This window comes from Sminthopsis crassicaudata, chromosome 3 (assembly GCF_048593235.1).
Source record: "Sminthopsis crassicaudata isolate SCR6 chromosome 3, ASM4859323v1, whole genome shotgun sequence".
NCBI classification, from domain to species: domain Eukaryota; kingdom Metazoa; phylum Chordata; class Mammalia; order Dasyuromorphia; family Dasyuridae; genus Sminthopsis; species Sminthopsis crassicaudata.
The window spans coordinates 42790132-42807955 of record NC_133619.1 but is presented as its reverse complement, the minus strand read 5'-3'; the positions used below and the strand labels follow the sequence as shown (position 1 = coordinate 42807955).

Sequence of the window (17824 nt, the reverse complement as noted above, 5' to 3'; positions counted from 1 at the left end):
AAGAAGCTGCCCTTCTGATCAGATATAAGCCAGGCCCTGAAGGATCCCGAAACCAGACTTGCTCACGCCTGGGCGTGCCCCTCCAGCAGAGCAGCTGCAAAGTTTGAGCTGACGGGCTCTAAGGAGATTTGTGAGGGAGGCTGGCCAAGAGAATTCCACTGACTTTCACCCAAACCCTCTGCCTCTTTCCTGTTGCTTAGCAACCCTACTGCACACTTACTCAGCATTTTCTTTGATTTTGGTCCTCAGACAAGTGGCAGGAGGGCAATGGGGGAGTAAGGGACTGAGAGGGGGGCGATTCTGCAAGATGTGAATGCCCCATACGTGGCCATGAAAGCTGCAGGGAAGGGTTAGTTTGGGGAATAATAACAATGTCTGAAAAATGAAACCCAGGGAAGGTGACAGGAAGGAGGAGGGGACTTAAGGGCATTTCTTCACTCCATCACAATCCAGGCCTTGGTCTTACAACACTTAGACTAGAGTGAAAAGTTTTCATGGGGACTTTTATTTTTGTTTAAAGTCTAAACTGTAGGGACAGCTAGATGGCTAGAGCACTGGTCTTGGATTCAGGAGGACCCGACACATAAAAACACTTCCTAGATCCATGTAATAGATAGATAGATAGATAGATAGATAGATAGATAGATAGATAGATAGACAGACAGACAGATAGATGTGACTATATATACATACATCCATACTGCCTACATATATTTTTACACTCTGTGTGTGTGTATGTGTGTATGTGTGTGTGTGTGTGTGTGTATGTGTGTCTGTGTGTGTGTGTGTGTGTGTGTGTGTGTGTGTGTGTGTGTGTGTGTGTGTGTGTTGGAGAGGGAGAAGGCCTGCTAGGTCCTTGGAGGTCATATAAGTAGCTAACTTCAGAGTCAATCCCAGCCCAGGTCCTCTGGTTCTAATGTAGCACATAGGCTGACTTTCTTTTCACCATTGGTGATGATCAAAAATGGCAGCCATGGAGTCACCTGAAAAGGAACCCCCCTCCTTTGAATTCTATTGCTACCCAACTTTGATCTCTGATTGTCCTTACTTCCTCCTGGATTTAAAATATTTCTTCCTTTCAGTTTCTGGATCTGCAACCTATTTTACTTAAGCCTTTTTCCTAGCCTGTTGTCAGAATTTTCAACAAATCCAAATTAGCCAAAGAGGTATTTACTCTTTCAGTACAGGGCTGATAAAAGGGCACCCTTTGGAACCCTTAGGGAGTGAATTGTGGCCTCCTAATTCCTCAGGTATTATCAGACATATATGCTGAGGGGAGTAAGAAAAGATGGGTTAGGAGTCCTATAAGTGAGTACTCTTTCCCAGCTCCCAGCTTCCATGAACTCCTACAGGACAGAGATTGCTTGATTTTTGCATTTGTTTTTTCCAGCACTAGGTACACAATAGGTCCCGCATAAATGCTTGATGAATTATAAATTGAAATGAAGTAAATAAAATTTAAGTTAATTAAAATGAAACTGAATTTAAATGCAAATGAAATGAACAAAATTACATCCCTAAGAATAAGGAGAAAATGTATCTAGAGGGAAGTTAAGTGGTACAATGGAGAGATCACTGGTCCCTGCCTCAGATGCATCTTAGCTGTGTGACCCTGGTCAAGTCACTTAATTCTATTTGCCTCAGTTTCCTCATCTGTAAAATGAGCGGAAGAAGGAAATGGCAAACCACTCTACTACTTTGCCAAAAAAAAAAAAAAAAAAAGATCACAAAGAACTGGACATGACTGAAAAAATGCCTGTCCAACACGGCATTCTGTAGGGGTCAGTGTACTTCTCCTACCCCTCCTTTCACTCCAAAGGCACAGCACCAGCAGACTGCTAGAAAAACCTCTCTGGGCAGACGTGGACATTGATTTGAAGAGACAGGAAAAGGCAAATAATGGGGAAGAAGGTCAGCTCAGAACTCCCAGGAGACATGGCAGCTTTGGCCACTCTGAGAGCCCAGTTTCTAGGAGTGTTCCTAACTCCCACTTAGTGACTCCATCATGGGAAGACAAACATTGCGGAAACTTAGTGACTTCTCTGAAACATGAATTTAAAAACTGGACTTTTTTCAAAGTAACAAACAGAAAAAAATAAATTGATTTTCACCATCATCCCAGATAAATGTACTTTTCCCTCTTCCTCTTCCTAAGCCCCCTCCACCAAAAGAGAGTATCGAAGATTTTAAAATATAGTTGTATAGAGAGAAGATGGAGGAGAGGAGAAGAGAGAGTACAGGAGGAAAGGGAAGAAAGAGAAAGGGGAGGTCTATTCATCTTTGCTAACTCATATCAGGTATGAGAAGAATCTAATGTATGAGCTTCCTAACATGGGCAATAAAAGTGGCAAATAGATACACCGTTCTCTTCAATGTGCTCCACATCCAAAAAGCTAAAAAATAATTCCAAATATTTACTCAAATTGAAAAAAATTTGTAAAGCCAAATCCTGCCAAGAAACATGAGACAATTGCTAAAAGCAGTCTGAACAAATGTTGCCCTGAAATAACCACATAAGTTCGGGCACAAGTCATATACAAAGGCAAGAGGCCAGAACTATAACTAGGGTGGAGCGATGGGATTTTGTACCAGGGTCTAAATTTAGAGAACTCGACTTAAAGGGTGTTGGGTCTTTCTGTAGCTTTAAATAGCAGAATTCAGTACCTAAGAGATAAGAACAATTAAACTAGGAAGCTGCCAGATGACTTCAAATTGGGTATCTCTCTCTATCTCCCCTTACTTCTTTCCCTTTCCTCTGATGTTACAGGACCTCATCTTAATCTGTGTCCAATTCAGAAACCCTTCGTGTGGCTTGCTCTGAGAATGGTTTGTGATCCTTGACCTGGGCAGCAAAAAGAGTAGGAGTAGGAGTAGTAGTAATGGTAGTAGTAGTGGTAGTAGTAGTAATGGTGGTAGTAGTAGTAGTAATAGTAGTAATGATAGTAGTAGTAGTAGTAGTAGTAATGGTAGTAATGATTGTAGTAGTAGTAATGATAGTAGTAGTAGTAATGGGGGTAGTAGTAGGAGCAGGAGGAGGAAGAATAGTAATGAGGGTAGTAGTGTTACTGGTAGTAGTGATGGTGGTAGTAATAATAGTAGTAGTGGTGGTCTAATGGTAGTAGTAGTAGTAACAGTTGAAGTAACAGTAGTAGTATTAGTGGTGGTAGAGCTGATAGTAATGAGGGTGATAGTAATAGCAATAGAAGACGTAGTAATAGTAGTGCTAGTAATAATAATGTTAGTAGTAGTGGTAGCAGCAATAGCAACAGTAACAGTAATGGAATTTTACAAAATGCTTTCAGGTGTACAAAGTTCTAGATGTACTATTTCATTTGACCCTCCCAACAGCCCTAAGATGCAGGTGCTATTATTTTCTTCACTTAACAGATGAGGAAACTGAGGCAGAGAGTAAGGAACTTGTCCAAAGTCACCCATCCAATAAACATCTGACACGTTCTCTACCCCAAGTCCAGCACCCCACCCTGTGGCCTCAAGTACATTTACAACAATTTTAGGATCTGATTTCACGAGGGGCACTTTAGTTAAGACAAATTTCTTCCCCTCAGATTTGGAGGACAATTTCTGCTGCATAAACAAACCACACTGCTTTTCTGTTTGCCTCATTTTCTGAGCCCAGTTACTTCAATACAATATTCCCCCAACAATTCCATTGCAAAAAAAAAAGGAAAGACAAGAAATGACCTAACTCCCCAAATCACATCATATATGCAATTTATGGGCTAGAATTTATATCTTTAGGGAAGCAGGCTATTTATTTTCTCTAAGGAAGCTGACAGAAAATTTCCAGACAGCAGTCATAACTGAAAAAATAACCACATATTCCCTAACAAAAGAAGGAAAATGTGTTCTTTCAGTAGTCTGTTAAAACTGTTTATTTCCTTAAGCCATCCAAAGGAAGCTACCCATCTCTCTTATCCCATGAGTCACACTGCTAAGTTTAAAGCATTAGGACAGTAAATTGAAACTTTCCTCCCAAACTATAGCCAATAAAATTCATGAGACATGCAAACTGGTTAAATTAGCTTTGTAATATTTAAACTTTTAAAAAGATCCTATAATTGCCCAAGCTCATAGCGACATGCCTAGCCACTTTCTCCAGGCCTTCACCAATTACTCCTGAGAGAGTTGGAGAGGTGGGCAGGGAAGGGGCCTGCCAGGAGGGACACCAGAAAGCCAGAAGTCTGCCGGCAGCAGCAGCAGGTATGAGGGTGAAGGAGAGCTGGGAATTTAAAGATCCACTCAGGTCTGTCCCAATAATTCTGCTCTTCCTAATTAGCTAACCACAAAAAGAAAGCGTCTCTGTTTGAGTAGGGAGGAGTCCTACTTATAGCAAAGTTGTCAAGGAGGCACTTTGGGGTAAGAGTCTACACAGAACAAATCTCTTTTCCATCTTTTCCCCCAACCTTATTCTCTTCCCAGCCTCTTTCTCTCAGACTCACATCCATTCTTCTATTCTTCCCTCATCTTATTTCTTTTCCTTTTCTCTTCTTTTCTCTTACTGTTGGACTGCCAACAGTAGACACAACTGCTATAGGAACCAATATAGTCACTGGTCATCTCTGGTCAAAGATTGGAGCCCTTGGAGTTTTAAGCACTAGGGCAAGTAAAACAGGGCTCATGGCTCTGGTTCAGAGGAAGTTCCCTGTCTGACAGGTTAAAAGTGGGGTGATTACCTGTCTCAGGAGTTCCTCCTGGCGCATACGGATTCTTTCTCTTTCCATCTGGATCCGCTGGAGGCGTAATTTCTGCTGCTGCTGTTGCTGAGTGGTCAGGGCATTGGGCAAACTCATCAAGCCCGCCTGTGGGTTTTGGGCTGGGTGGTTCTGCTGGGACAGAGTAGTGTTGGATGCCATTTGCTGCTGGTGCTGGTGGTTCATCACTGAAGGGGAGGAAATACGAAGATGGTTAATGAGAAACTTATAAGCTTGGAGGGAGTGCATCAGACTCTTGAAATCTTTATGGAGAATAATAATAACTAACAACAATAAATATAGCAGCTATTATTCATGGAGTGCTTTACAAATATTATCTCATTGGATCCTTGCAACATTCCTGGGGGTAGGTATGATTACTCTCACCCCCATTGATAGATGAAGAAATTAAGGCAAATAAAGATTAAATGGCTGACCCAGAATCATCCAGTTAGTATGTGATTAAGATTGGAACTGAACTCAATTCTTACCGACAAGACCAGTACCTTACCCACTGTTCCACCTAGCTGTGCAGTGATGGCCATAGAGAGAACTATGAAAATATAATCCCAGTTCATATTCTTTTGGGGAAACAAAGGGTTCTCTCTATCACAAGCACTTTAATAAATGTGTGTTATGGGTAGTACTGATGACAAAAAGAACCCCAAGTTCATTTAAGTTAGAAATTACATTTTGCAAGTAAATATTTTAGTGGATAATTAAATAAGGATTACATTGTCTTTTTATAGTGGATGTCTTGCTTAACCACCGGAGAGAAGATAAAGAACAGTCTGTCTTTCCATCTCTTTGCTTCTGAGAAAGAAACAGAGCCAAGAAAAACGTGGCATTATTTGACCAGCACATCTAGCAGTTACTGAAAAAAGAAAATCAGATGTTTGCTCTTCTTCGCATCACAGTTTCTCAAACATTATGTCATCAGAAAGCATAGCAGAAAGGTCTCTGACTCTAAAATCAAAGGAACTGCAAAATCAAATTCCACCTCTGAAACGTCCTACTTTCATGCATGATCTTGGTCAAGTCACTGAGTCTTGGAACTGAAATTGAAGGGGTTGGACTAGATAGCCTCTTTTGTCCCTTTTAGCTCTGGATCTGGGATTCATGGGATTATAGATTTAGGAAGAAACCTCAGAAGCCATTGAGTCATATGATTGCAGACTAAGAGAGAAAAGGAAACTCAAAGGCCATAAGACTGACCTCATTCTTTTTGTATCTGGGCAAACTGAGTCCTCAAGAAGGTAAATTCAAAGGATTATACATTTATGAAGAAACCTAACCCTAAACCCTATCAAGTCATTGTAACTTTTTGTAACTGGGCAAACTGAGTCCCCAAGAAGGTAAGTGATTTTTTTCATTGTCACAGAGCTATAAATGTCAGGGGTGAGACTTGAACTCAGGACATCCTGACCCTATCTATATCAATCACTCTTATTTCAAAAGGCAAGATCCTGTATTGAAATCAAAGTTACATAAAGCCACTGAAATGAACCCTGTTTCCACCTGCTGTCAGATAAGTGAGTCTTCACTTGAAGCACTATAAAATAACAAACAAGCCAAGCTTCCAACTAGCATGGTGTTTTATAGGTGCTTGATAAGTGCTTCTTGAATTAAGGTAAGCTGTAGTAACAAAGTAGAAGAGCTAATGAGCTGATCAATCATGCTAGAGATGAAAGGGAGCAACCTCCTCACTGTACAGATGAAGCACTCAACACGCCAAGAAATCAAATGACTGGAACAAGTCAATAAGCACCGGAGACAGGATTTGAACCCAGAATCTCTGACTCCAGAGTTAATGCTTTTTTCTAGTCCATAATTCCTGATAACTAGAATTCACTTTAATTCATGCTAGGGAGAATAACTAAAACCAAGTCACTTCCCATCTTTCTTTTTTTGGGAGGGACATTTATTTAAATGGGAACAAATGATCCTGTTTTCCCCACATGATTTCCAGAATGTAGGTGCCCCCAAAAGATACACATTTATGTCTAAATGAGGTGATTTTGTATGATTAGCACTAATTCACTATCTTCCATTGAAATTCAGCTCTTTGCTTCTTTAGAATCCTCTACCTGAGAGGAAGAAAAATTTCTAGACTACTTGAAAATGTGATTTTATAGCACAGGCTCTTTTCAGCAAAAGAAGAGATGGCCTTTCCTTAGGTCCTTTCCTGAAGGGAGCCATCCCCAGAAATCTTTCCAGTTCCATACTCTGGGTGTAAACCTGGTTTACACACACCAAGAATGCGTCCTGTTACTGAACTCTTGGAGGCAACCAGATCCTCCTCAGTAGATTTTATTAATGTCTGAAACCTTATCTGGGGGAGTCTCAAACTGGGAAGAAAACTCTTGAAGGACCACACCCTTGCTGGAACATTCAAAGCACTCTGTTCTCAAAGGGAGCTCTCCAGGGAGGGAGGGAGGGTGGATCGAGGGAACAGGCTTTTTCCAATTAAAGTTAGATTCAACCCACTCAAAGCTCAGCATGTCTGCTGGCCAGCGGAAATAGAGGTCAAAAGATAGCAGTGTTTGAACAAAGACATTATTTTTAAAAAGCAATGTGGCACTTTTTGTAGGAGCAGGGAAGTAGAGACAAAGGAGATGTTATTATCCATTGGGAATTGCCTCAACAAGTTGTAATACATGAATGGAGTAGAGTGTAACTATATAAGAAGCATAGGAAAACTTAGATAACTGATGTAAAGTAAAATAAGCAGAACCAGGAAAACAGCCTGACAATGTAAATGAAAAAATATATCCATATCTAAGAGCTAAATGGCACCGTGGATAGAGCGCGTGACTCAGAAACACCTGCCTCAGCCACTTTCTCTGTGATTATGGTCACTGTTTGCCTCAGTTTCCTCATCCAAAAAGTGGGGATAACAGATAATAATAAAAATCTACTTGTCAGAGTTGTTATAAGGATAAAATGAGAAACTATTTGTAAGATACTTTGCAAATCACCTTATTTCACAAACTTTTCAGTGACACTCACCTCCTGGCTGATCCCCAGACAAGATACTTCATCTCTCAGCTCCACACATTGTCTCTCCTGGCAATGTTGTCCCTTCTTTTGCACTGATTATTGATCTTCCTGGCTTCCTTTAAATCCCAACTAAGATCCTACCTTCTAGAGAAAGCCTTCCCTAATCATTAAGATTTTTTCAGGACCTTCTCTCTATTAATTCCTATTTATACTGTATATAGTTTGCTTTGTTTACATTTGTTTGTGTGTTGTCTCCCTTATTATATTGTAACATCTAATTTATTTAAAAGAGGTCTTTTATCTCTCTTTGTATCCCTAGCACTTAGGACAGTGCCTAGTATATAGTATGCATTTAATAAATATTTATTCAATTGAACTGAAATGCTATTATTATTATTATTAAACCAGATTCTGGAAAATATCTAATTGTGACCCAGATTGACAATGAAGAAGAAATGAAAGAATGTATTCCCTCCTTTTCAGAGGAAAAGAACTCTGCATTTATTTCATATATAAAAAGACTAATCAATGACCTAGCTTCCTCTAAGGCACAGAGATGAAATGGCTTGTCCAGGATCATACCGCTGAACTCAAGGACACAAGACACTCTGGCTCTCTGTCCTTTGAAACACAATATAGGAAAGAAGTAACATTTGCCCATAGACTTTTTTGGACCAAGAAATGGTAAGGATCACAGAGATCACCTAGAACCACCTTCTTGTCACACAGGTCAGAAAATTAAGATATAATGATCTTGGACAGAATACTATGGGTTCTGTAAATGAAATTCCTGCCTTATTTGAGAGTAGAGCAATACTTCAGCTTTAAGAATGTATATTCAGAAAGCTATTCCAAATGAAGCTAGACTGGATTATGGGCAAGCTGCCATAAACCTCCTGAGAAAAGCTAATGACCTCCTCTACACTGTTCCTTTGCCAGTCTCGGCAGAAAGAAATAACCCAAACAGAAACTGCTCCATCCCAGAAAAAATGCATCAAATCTCCAACAGAGAAGTCTTTCACTTTTCTTTCCAAGAGAATAAGAATTGATATCTCACATTTATCTTTCTTTCATTGTTGCTTTCATCAGAAGGAAAGTTGGAAGATCTCAAAATAAATTGGTCCTCCATCATTATTTTTGGAAACGAATGAGTTCATGCAACATAGATATTTGATCCCTAGTTAACTTCCCAGGATAACAGAAAACAGAGAAGATATAATTTAATTCAGCTAACATTTGTTAACATAATCCTCTATGTACAAAGCATTGTATTGGCAAAATCCAAAGATGGAGAAGATTATGGTTGGTCCCAACAGTCTAGTAGGAGGGGGAACCATTATTCATCATCTTCATCATCATTCATTGTCATCACTTTCTTCATTATCATCATCCAACACAGAGAGGTGACAATAATCAAAGGTAATGAGATATGATGAACAGAGAGTCAGCCTTGGAGACACAGATTGGCTGTCAGACTCTGAGAATCTCTCTTAACTACTCAGTACCTGTATTCAGGTAAGTCTATAATTGAAGAAAATTGCTGACCTGTGTTGGTAGATTGATTTTTTTCAATCAATTTATGCTAATAAGTCATGGATCCAGGCCAAAAGAAAAAAATAAGAAAGATACAGACGTGGGTTATCTGTGCTTCTTTGAATAGAAAAAAAAATGTTTTCAGAGAACTGTGATATAATGGGGAAAAAATGACATTTGGATTTAGGGGACCAGAGTTCAAATCCTAACCTGTGAAACTTTGGGCAAGTCACTCAATCTCAGAAGGCCTCAGTTTTCTCATCTATAAAGTGGTGTTTGGAGTATATGACTTTTATGGTTTGTTCCAATTCTAAATCCTATAAACAGAAATACAATCAAAAATATACTTTTTTTTTTTAAATAATTTATATCATGTCAAGTGCTTTATTTTTTTTTGCTTTGATATTGTCACTTGATGCCAAATTATTCAGCAGTGCTTTATTATAATTGAATAAATGAAAATAATCTGTATACTACATATTCATCTCAAGGATACTGTGAGTTCTTCATTCTCTCAATATATTTTTACAAGGGGATTAAATACCCCCAAGGTCCAATCTGTTAGCCATTTCACAAATATATTGAACAACCAATCAACTAGGATTTACTTATTGAATCTGGCAGGCCCAGGTTAGGAAGAGACCAAGCCAGAAAATGTGAACTCATCATCATACCTGAAAAAACATCTAGGAACCCAAAACTTGAATAATCCATTAATAGAATATATTCTATTAATAGAGGCCATGTTTGCAGAAGGAGAAACATAAGATAAATTGGAGGCATAAGAAATAGCTAGGCTAGTTCTTTCCAAATTGACACTGTTGATATTACATTAAAGACATCCTTATTATTAAAGGCTTCACTGGTATTAAATATGCAAAAAAGGTGGAAAGTACAGTAAGCACACATGAGTGACTGAATAAATATATAATTTCAAGCTGAGGGTACCCCAAAAACCATCTAGTCCAATCCCCTTAGTTTATAAATGAGAAAATTGAATTTCAGGAGTTGTGACTTCTGCAGGGTCAAAGAAATAGCATTTTCCAAGCTAAATTTTGGACTTAAGCCCTTTTGTTTCAAGTATATAATTCTGCATTGTTACACAAGTAACTGGATAATAGTTAACATAAACACCCAAAAATACTTACTTTGGATATGAATTTTTGAATAAAATCTCTTCTTATTCTGTCTTATAAAACTGGTTTGGTAAATTAAATTAAAAACTCACAAAATCAAAAAAAAAAGGTAAACTTTTTAAGGATGGGGCCTTCTTTTTTTAGGGGTAGAAGTCTTTGTATGACAATGTCTAGCACAGTATATGGCACATAGTAGGAGCTTAATTCATTCTTATTGAATAGATGAAGTCTTAAATCTATATGATTCACAGAGTTTGATGTGACCTTAACAATTACCAAGCCCAAAGCCCTCACTTTATAGATGGATGAAAAATGTAAGGTTAAGTAATTCTAAAGTCAAATAGGATAAATCAGAACTTAGGAGCCCAGGATTCCCAATTTTCCACTTCTTTTATGCTATCTCAAAACCAGAAGGAAGATAGATTCCCCTAGCTCTTGCCCCTCTTCCCTCCCCCACTACCACAAACACATATTTTCAATAACAAATGAAACGAGACATTCAGACCAAAGTTAAGATTATCTAATTGTTGATCTGCACCTGTAATTATAGCAAGGTTAATAAACAAGCTCTTTCCTCCCCTAAAATGCAACTTCTATTGCACAGCTCTATTATTAAATATGTTGTATTTGTAGTCAAAAGTTCAGCAATTGTAAACTGATCCAACCACTTTGGAGAACAATTTGGAACAAGCCCCAAAGAGCTTTAAACTGTCCATACCCTTTGACCCAACATTACCTAGTACTACTAGGTCTGTATCCCAAAGAAAATTTTTTAAAAAGACCAACATAAACAAAAAAATTTAAAGCAGCTCTTTTTGTGGTAGCAAAGAATTGGCAATAGAGGATGTCTACCAAATAAAAAATGACTGAACAAGTTGTGATACATGCTTGTGATAGAATAATACTATAAGAAATGACAGAATGCTTTCAGAAAAAAACTAGAAAACTTACACGAAGTGATGCAAAATGAAGTGAGCAGAACCATAATGTTGTAGACAATCACAAGATTATGTGCCATCAACTGTGAATGGCTTAACTACTCTCAACAATACATTGATCCAAGACAATTCTGAATGACTCAAGATGAAAAATCTATCCACTTCCAGAGAAAGAACTGATAGAATCTGAATGTAGATGCAAAAATACTTTTTAAACTTTATTTTTCTTTCCTGAGTTTTCTTTTACCTGACTAATATGGAAATGTTTGGTTTGACTACTCAAGTATAACTTATATCAAACTGCTTGCCTTCTCAATGAGGGGGAAGGGAAGGGAAAGAGAAAATTTGAAACTCAAAGCTGTTTAAAATGAATTTTAAAATTTTTATATGTATTTAAGAAATCATAATATATTTTTTCATTAAAATAAAAATTTGAAAAGAGGAAAATGGAAGGGATTTCTGATATAAACTTTGTCTCTTTGCAGGGTAAAGGGGAACAGCAGAAAGAGGGCAGTCACACATCCTTCTAGAGCCAGAAGCTTCAGACTGTGAAGAAGCTAAGTGATTCAGAAGCTGCCCCAGCTGCTTTCCTGGAATGTTTGACAAATGTCCTCTTGGCCTGGAAGAGGTATAATGACTTGCTTTCCTATGTCCAATTTCTCTTCTCTTCTTCTCTCTCTCTTCTCTCTTCTCTCTTCTCTCTCTCTCTCTCTCTCTCTCTCTCTCTCTCTCTCTCTCTCTCTCTCTCTCTCTCCTATTTTCTCTGTCTTAAATAGTCTTTGTTCACAAAAACCAAGCCAAATCAAGAAAATAAAACCATATGGTTAGGCTTAAGAATAAAAACCAGAATAGGCACTGAGCTACGAATGCATTTTGTCAGAAACTAACAGAGCCTGGCTCATTGGCAATCACCAACATTCCAGTCTCAGGGCCCTGAGCCTCTGCATCAACAGACTCAGGATTTACCTTGCCTCTCTTCTCCAAATACTCTCCCCAAAGGAGTCAGCTGGATTCACCTGCTTGCTTATTCTTTTTCTAACTTATCCCCCCCTTTTCTGCTTCTTTCTTTCTCTTCTTATGAAATACATAGATAGATGACATCTCTCTATTCCCAATTCTACTCTGAGCCAACCCCTCCAATATCTTACTTCAGCCAACATGACAAAAGGTAAACTTATTGGGTGGCCATAGAGATGTAGGGTCTGGCTCAGTGAATTTTGAAATAAGAATATTTTTCATTTCCAATCTCCACTTTCTCCCCTCTAAGCACTAAGTCTATTTTCATGTCTAATAAAATAGTAAAGTTGTTTCATTTTTAAGATATTTTAATTCTAAGTTTAACAAACCTAAAAAACATCCCTATTTTCATATGCCTACTACAACAGAAGAAGATGCTAATGTAGACTTCATAAGTTTACTTTTCTGTTAAATAAGAAATACTAAAATATTAAACATGATTAATTCCATATGTAAGTTTCAAAATTATTCTATTTGCCTGTGCTTCTTTCTAGTCTTCCTATTGTTCTCTTCTTCACATCATATGTATATGTTTGTGTGTGTGTGTATATATATATATATATATATATATACACACAAACACATACACACTCAAATATATATAGACACACATATATGTGTATACATATATACATGTGTACCTATATGTACGTGTAAATGTGCATATATATAAGCTTCAATCATCCTTTTCTCTTTTTTTTTTCTATTCTATTTCTATATCCCTTTTCTTTTCCATTCCTCTAAAATAGAGTTTACAAACTCAAGCTTTATACCCCAAGTAGATGCTTCAAGTATTTGTGAATTTTCTGGCATGGATATTTATTTCTTCTATTCATATAAAACCCCAATGACTTAGGAAAGGGGAACCAGAGATGACACACCTGAAAATTCTGTTTATCCTCCGGAGTGATCTGCTGATGAGATGCTTTAAACTTTGCTAGGCTTTGACTATAGACATCAAATTTATTCTGTAGCTTTCTTATAACTTTTATAAAAGGTATCTTTACAAAGAGTTTGTGCCTGAAGTGCACCAGCTTTCAAAAGTCCAATAGAGTAGAGAGCACAGAACTTCAGAGTCAGGGAGTTTAAACACCACCTTAAACTTACTAGCAGTGTCATAATGGGCAAGTCACTAATCTCCCTAAAACTCAGTTTTCTTATCTATTAAATAAGGGGGCTAGATCTGATGACCCCTATGGTCTCTTTCAGTTCTAAATCCATGATCTGTAATGAGGCTTCAACGTAGGAGCAGGGCTGGAAGCAGTTAGATAGCACTTCACTCTGACTTTTTTATTCTGAGAAGTGAGTATCTTGAAAAACATTCATGTGACATTGCTAAATCTATTGAGGCTTATCATCACAGATACTTTCTCCAGTGAGAACAACACTCATGTCTCCCATCCAAGATACTTTCACAATGCATAAACAGGCAAAAGAGAAGGGGGTTCCCCATCTCTGGGGATACTCACCAAAAAGAAGTCTTTTTGGTGAGAATCCCCAGAGATGAGGGCCTGTGCTTTCAATTCCATGGATACAATGCTTGAGAAGACAGAATATTAACCCAAGATTTAACTTCAAAAAAACCACCACAAAAAAAAAGGTGCCTTAAGAGAGATGCAAACGAAGGACTATGGGAATTCTAACTTGAAACATATTTTCATAATAAAGAATGATGGGAGGGGGGAATCAAATTTTCAGGCAGGGCCAGACCGAAAAAAGTCGATTTAAGAGATCAAAACAGAGGAAAAGGGACAAGCAAACATTTTGTCAAGTCAATTGAACTCAAGTCAATTGAACTCAAGTATTGACAAAGCACTTGCTATGTGTTAATCCCCATAACAACAACCTATTAATACCTTAATATTTCAGGAGCTAAGGATGAAAAGATGGGGGAAAAAATAGAGTAACCTCTTCATAAGCTAGGCAACACAATGTGGCAAAAAAAAGAGCACTGGCCAATAACTTCCAAGAATCTCAAGTTTCTCATGCAGAGTGAATACTTTCACCAAACAGACAACTTGGTAGAATGGGAGGCTTGAAGTTTGAGACTTGATTTTAGATCCTACCTTTGATATTTCATGTGTTGTGTTAGCATGGGAAAGTCATTGCACTTAAGTTCAAGCAAGTTCTTTGCTTGAACTGGAGAAGAGAATGTCACACTATTCCAGTATCTTTAATAAGAGAACCCCAAATGGGGACATGAGGAGTCGGACAGGCCCGGACAACAACAGCATTATTACTGATGAAGTAACAGACTCAACTCATGTAAACCGAGCCCTTAGGTCATTAAAACAGTTAACATTAGGACTCATATTATCTGATTCCCAGCCCATTGCTTTGTCCAATGCACCAAGCCATCTTTCAATACTATATGTAGATATAGAGATATATATATATATATACATATATACACACAAATATTTTATATAGATACACATATAAATGGATACATATGTATACATACATATATAAATATATACTTATATATTATAATATACAAATAATAATAAGCCTGAGATAAATACTCTATCCCTCCCAGCCTTCACCCTGGAGTCACAGAATAGTGGAAAGGAGAACAGGCTTATTAAAGCCAAAAATCTGCCTCTGACACTTAAAATCTAGGTGATCAGGGGCCATTTCTCAGCATCCAAAGTGATTTCTAAAATTACTTAAGGAGAGTTAGTTTCAATATTAGGAGTTATGTCCATTAATGAAAGAAATCATCTCCATTTCTGCCATCAAACACCCCCTTGATTGGCTCTATTAAACCCATCTCCAAAGCAACTAACAAGTGAACTTCTAAATAAGCATTCAGTTTTAAAACTGCCTTTTCTCATAAACATATACAAATACACCCCAAAATTAGGCTAATGAAGGAGTAAGAATAATTAGCAGATTTATTGACTAGACTCCTAATGATACTTCCAAGTATGGTCTTTAAAAATAAAAAAGCATTTTGCTTTGATTAGGATCTTGATAGCCCTGAAAAGTTATTGAACATTACAACTGTTTAAATATCATGATCTGATCACAGCACCCTCCTGCTAGATAAATTCCAATAGTTCTTTATTACCTCTAGGAGCAAATAGAAACTCCTTTCTTTGACATTTAGGGCTCATTTTAATAGTGTCAAATTCTACTTTCAGCAAATTCCCCCTTCAAATACTCTATGAGACAACCTAACAGGTCTTCTTAACCCTTCCCCATGTATGGCACTCCACTGGTTGTCTCCCATGCCTAGAATGCATTCTCCCTTCAGTCCTGCCTGGTCAAATCACTGGTCTCCTTCAAGACAAAATTCAAGCAACATTCAAATTCAAAGTTCAAGCCTTCCCTATTCCCACTTCTTCCCCCACCCAGCCTGCTAATGTTTTCTATCCTAAACTACCTTGAATTTAATTACTTTGTGTTTATTCTCTTCATGTATTTTATATAGATTTACATATGCACTTATTGCCTCACCTGTTAGTATGAAAACCTTGAGAGCTGCTTCTTTATATTTAGATCCTCACAGCATGGCACCGTGCCCAGCCTATAGTAGATGCTTAATGAATGCTTGCTGATGTCTCGGAATGCTGCTGCTTTGCCCTCAAAATTATCCCATATTTCTCTTGTATATTTTAAACCTATGCAATATTCTTGGGAGGAAGGCTGAAGCAGATTCCCCAATCCTATCCAATGAGCAGCTATTAAATACAGAGCTTTGTAGATGCAATTAAAGTCATCAAGGACTTTATATCCAAATGGAAGAGCTTGAATTCTACAGGAGGGCAATGATAATCACAAGAAAACAGGAACATACAGACGTAGAAATGAAACCCTAGGTCTACTATAATGAAGCAGGCTCCTTGAGATTGTGAGGGATGTAGAAGACCCTTACCCAAAATGAGTACTCAGAAATCACTCAGTAGAAGGCAGAAAAGTTGTTCTCCAGGATAGGGCCCGCTTCTTGAGATTCTAATAAATAATTCTGCTTCCTATGAGTGATCTCTGAGTGTCAATTTGGGTAGGTCTTGTCCCAAACAAGATCAAGGACCGGTGCCTTCCATCTTCGTAGCTCTAGTGATCATTTTGATCTATGGAGATAGATAGATAGATAGATAGATAGATAGATAGATAGATAGATAGATAATAGATAGATGGATAGATAGATGGATAGATAATAGATGGATAGATAGATAATAGATAGATCGGCAGATAATAGATAAATAGATAGATAGATAGATAGATGGATGGATAGATAGATCTATAGATGGATAGATAGATAATAGATAGATCGGCAGATAATAGATAGATAGATAGATGGATAGATAGGTAGATAGATAGATAGATAGATAGATAGATCTATAGATGGATAGATAGATAATAGATAGATCGGCAGATAATAGATAGATAGATAGATGGATAGATAGGTAGATAGATAGATAGATAGATAGATAGATGGATGGATAGATAGATCTATAGATGGATAGATAGATAATAGATAGATCGGCAGATAATAGATAGATAGATGGATAGATAGGTAGATAGATAGATAGATAGATAGATAGATGGATAGATAGATCTATAGATGGATAGATAGATAATAGATAGATAGATAGATAGATAGATAGATAGATAGATAGATAGATAGATAGATAGATGTTTGTTGTTGTTGTTGTTGTTAAGGGGAAGAGGGGATCCAGACCTGTGATTGTACTGGTGAAGGCGACTTCGAATGAGGAAACTCCTGCTACCAATGAATAAAGGCAAGTAAGTATTCTGCAGCTCTCCTTCAATGTCACAAGTGCTCAATACATGTTTCTTAATTTGAGACAACACCCTTTAAATGAGAAAGTAGAGAAGGTCCCTAGAATGGCAAAGCCCCTCTCTAAGAGAAAGGTTCCAGAAAAATTCTTGGCTAGCAAAGTTACTCCCTCCAATACACACAGGTATGTATGTATGTGTGTGTGTGTATGTACATGTGTGTGATGTAGGTACTGAGTATGTATATACATGTATATGTAGATATCTATATACATATACACACTATCCTAATACAAAATATGTATTATGTATGTACATGTATATTTGTGTGCGTGTATACATGCATGTACACAAATATTTGTTCTGCTCCAACATGCATAAGGATATGTATATGTGACTATTTAGATTGTGCATGTACTAGATATGTGTGCACATGTGTGTAGATGTGTCTATATATACACATACGCAGTACCCCTAATAAACACAGATAAATATATGCATATGTATGTATTAAGCATATATTGTGTGCCAGACTCTGGGCTAATTTTCTGGAGAGAACCAAAAAAGGCAAAAGACAATGCCTGAATTCCAGAAACTCCCAATTAATGCAAACAAATATAAACAAAGCAAGCTACACATACAGGATAAATAGGAAATAATTAACAGAGTGAAGGTTCTGGAATTAACAGGGTACAGGCATTTTTAATTGTGAAGGAGTGAAGTGGGGCTGTCTTAAGTCCTT

At 37.5% G+C, this 17824-nt stretch overlaps 1 protein-coding gene across 1 annotated transcript in view; it reads right to left on the bottom strand.

Annotated features, from left to right (window-relative positions):
• The window catches only part of WWTR1 (WW domain containing transcription regulator 1), a 168977-nt gene that overhangs the window by 17734 nt on the left and 133419 nt on the right, over positions 1 to 17824 (bottom strand). Inside the window, exon 3 of the mRNA XM_074298353.1 lies at positions 4695 to 4900. Within this exon, the coding sequence (XP_074154454.1) occupies positions 4695 to 4900 (206 nt within the window). The remainder of the gene's footprint in view (positions 1 to 4694; positions 4901 to 17824) is intronic.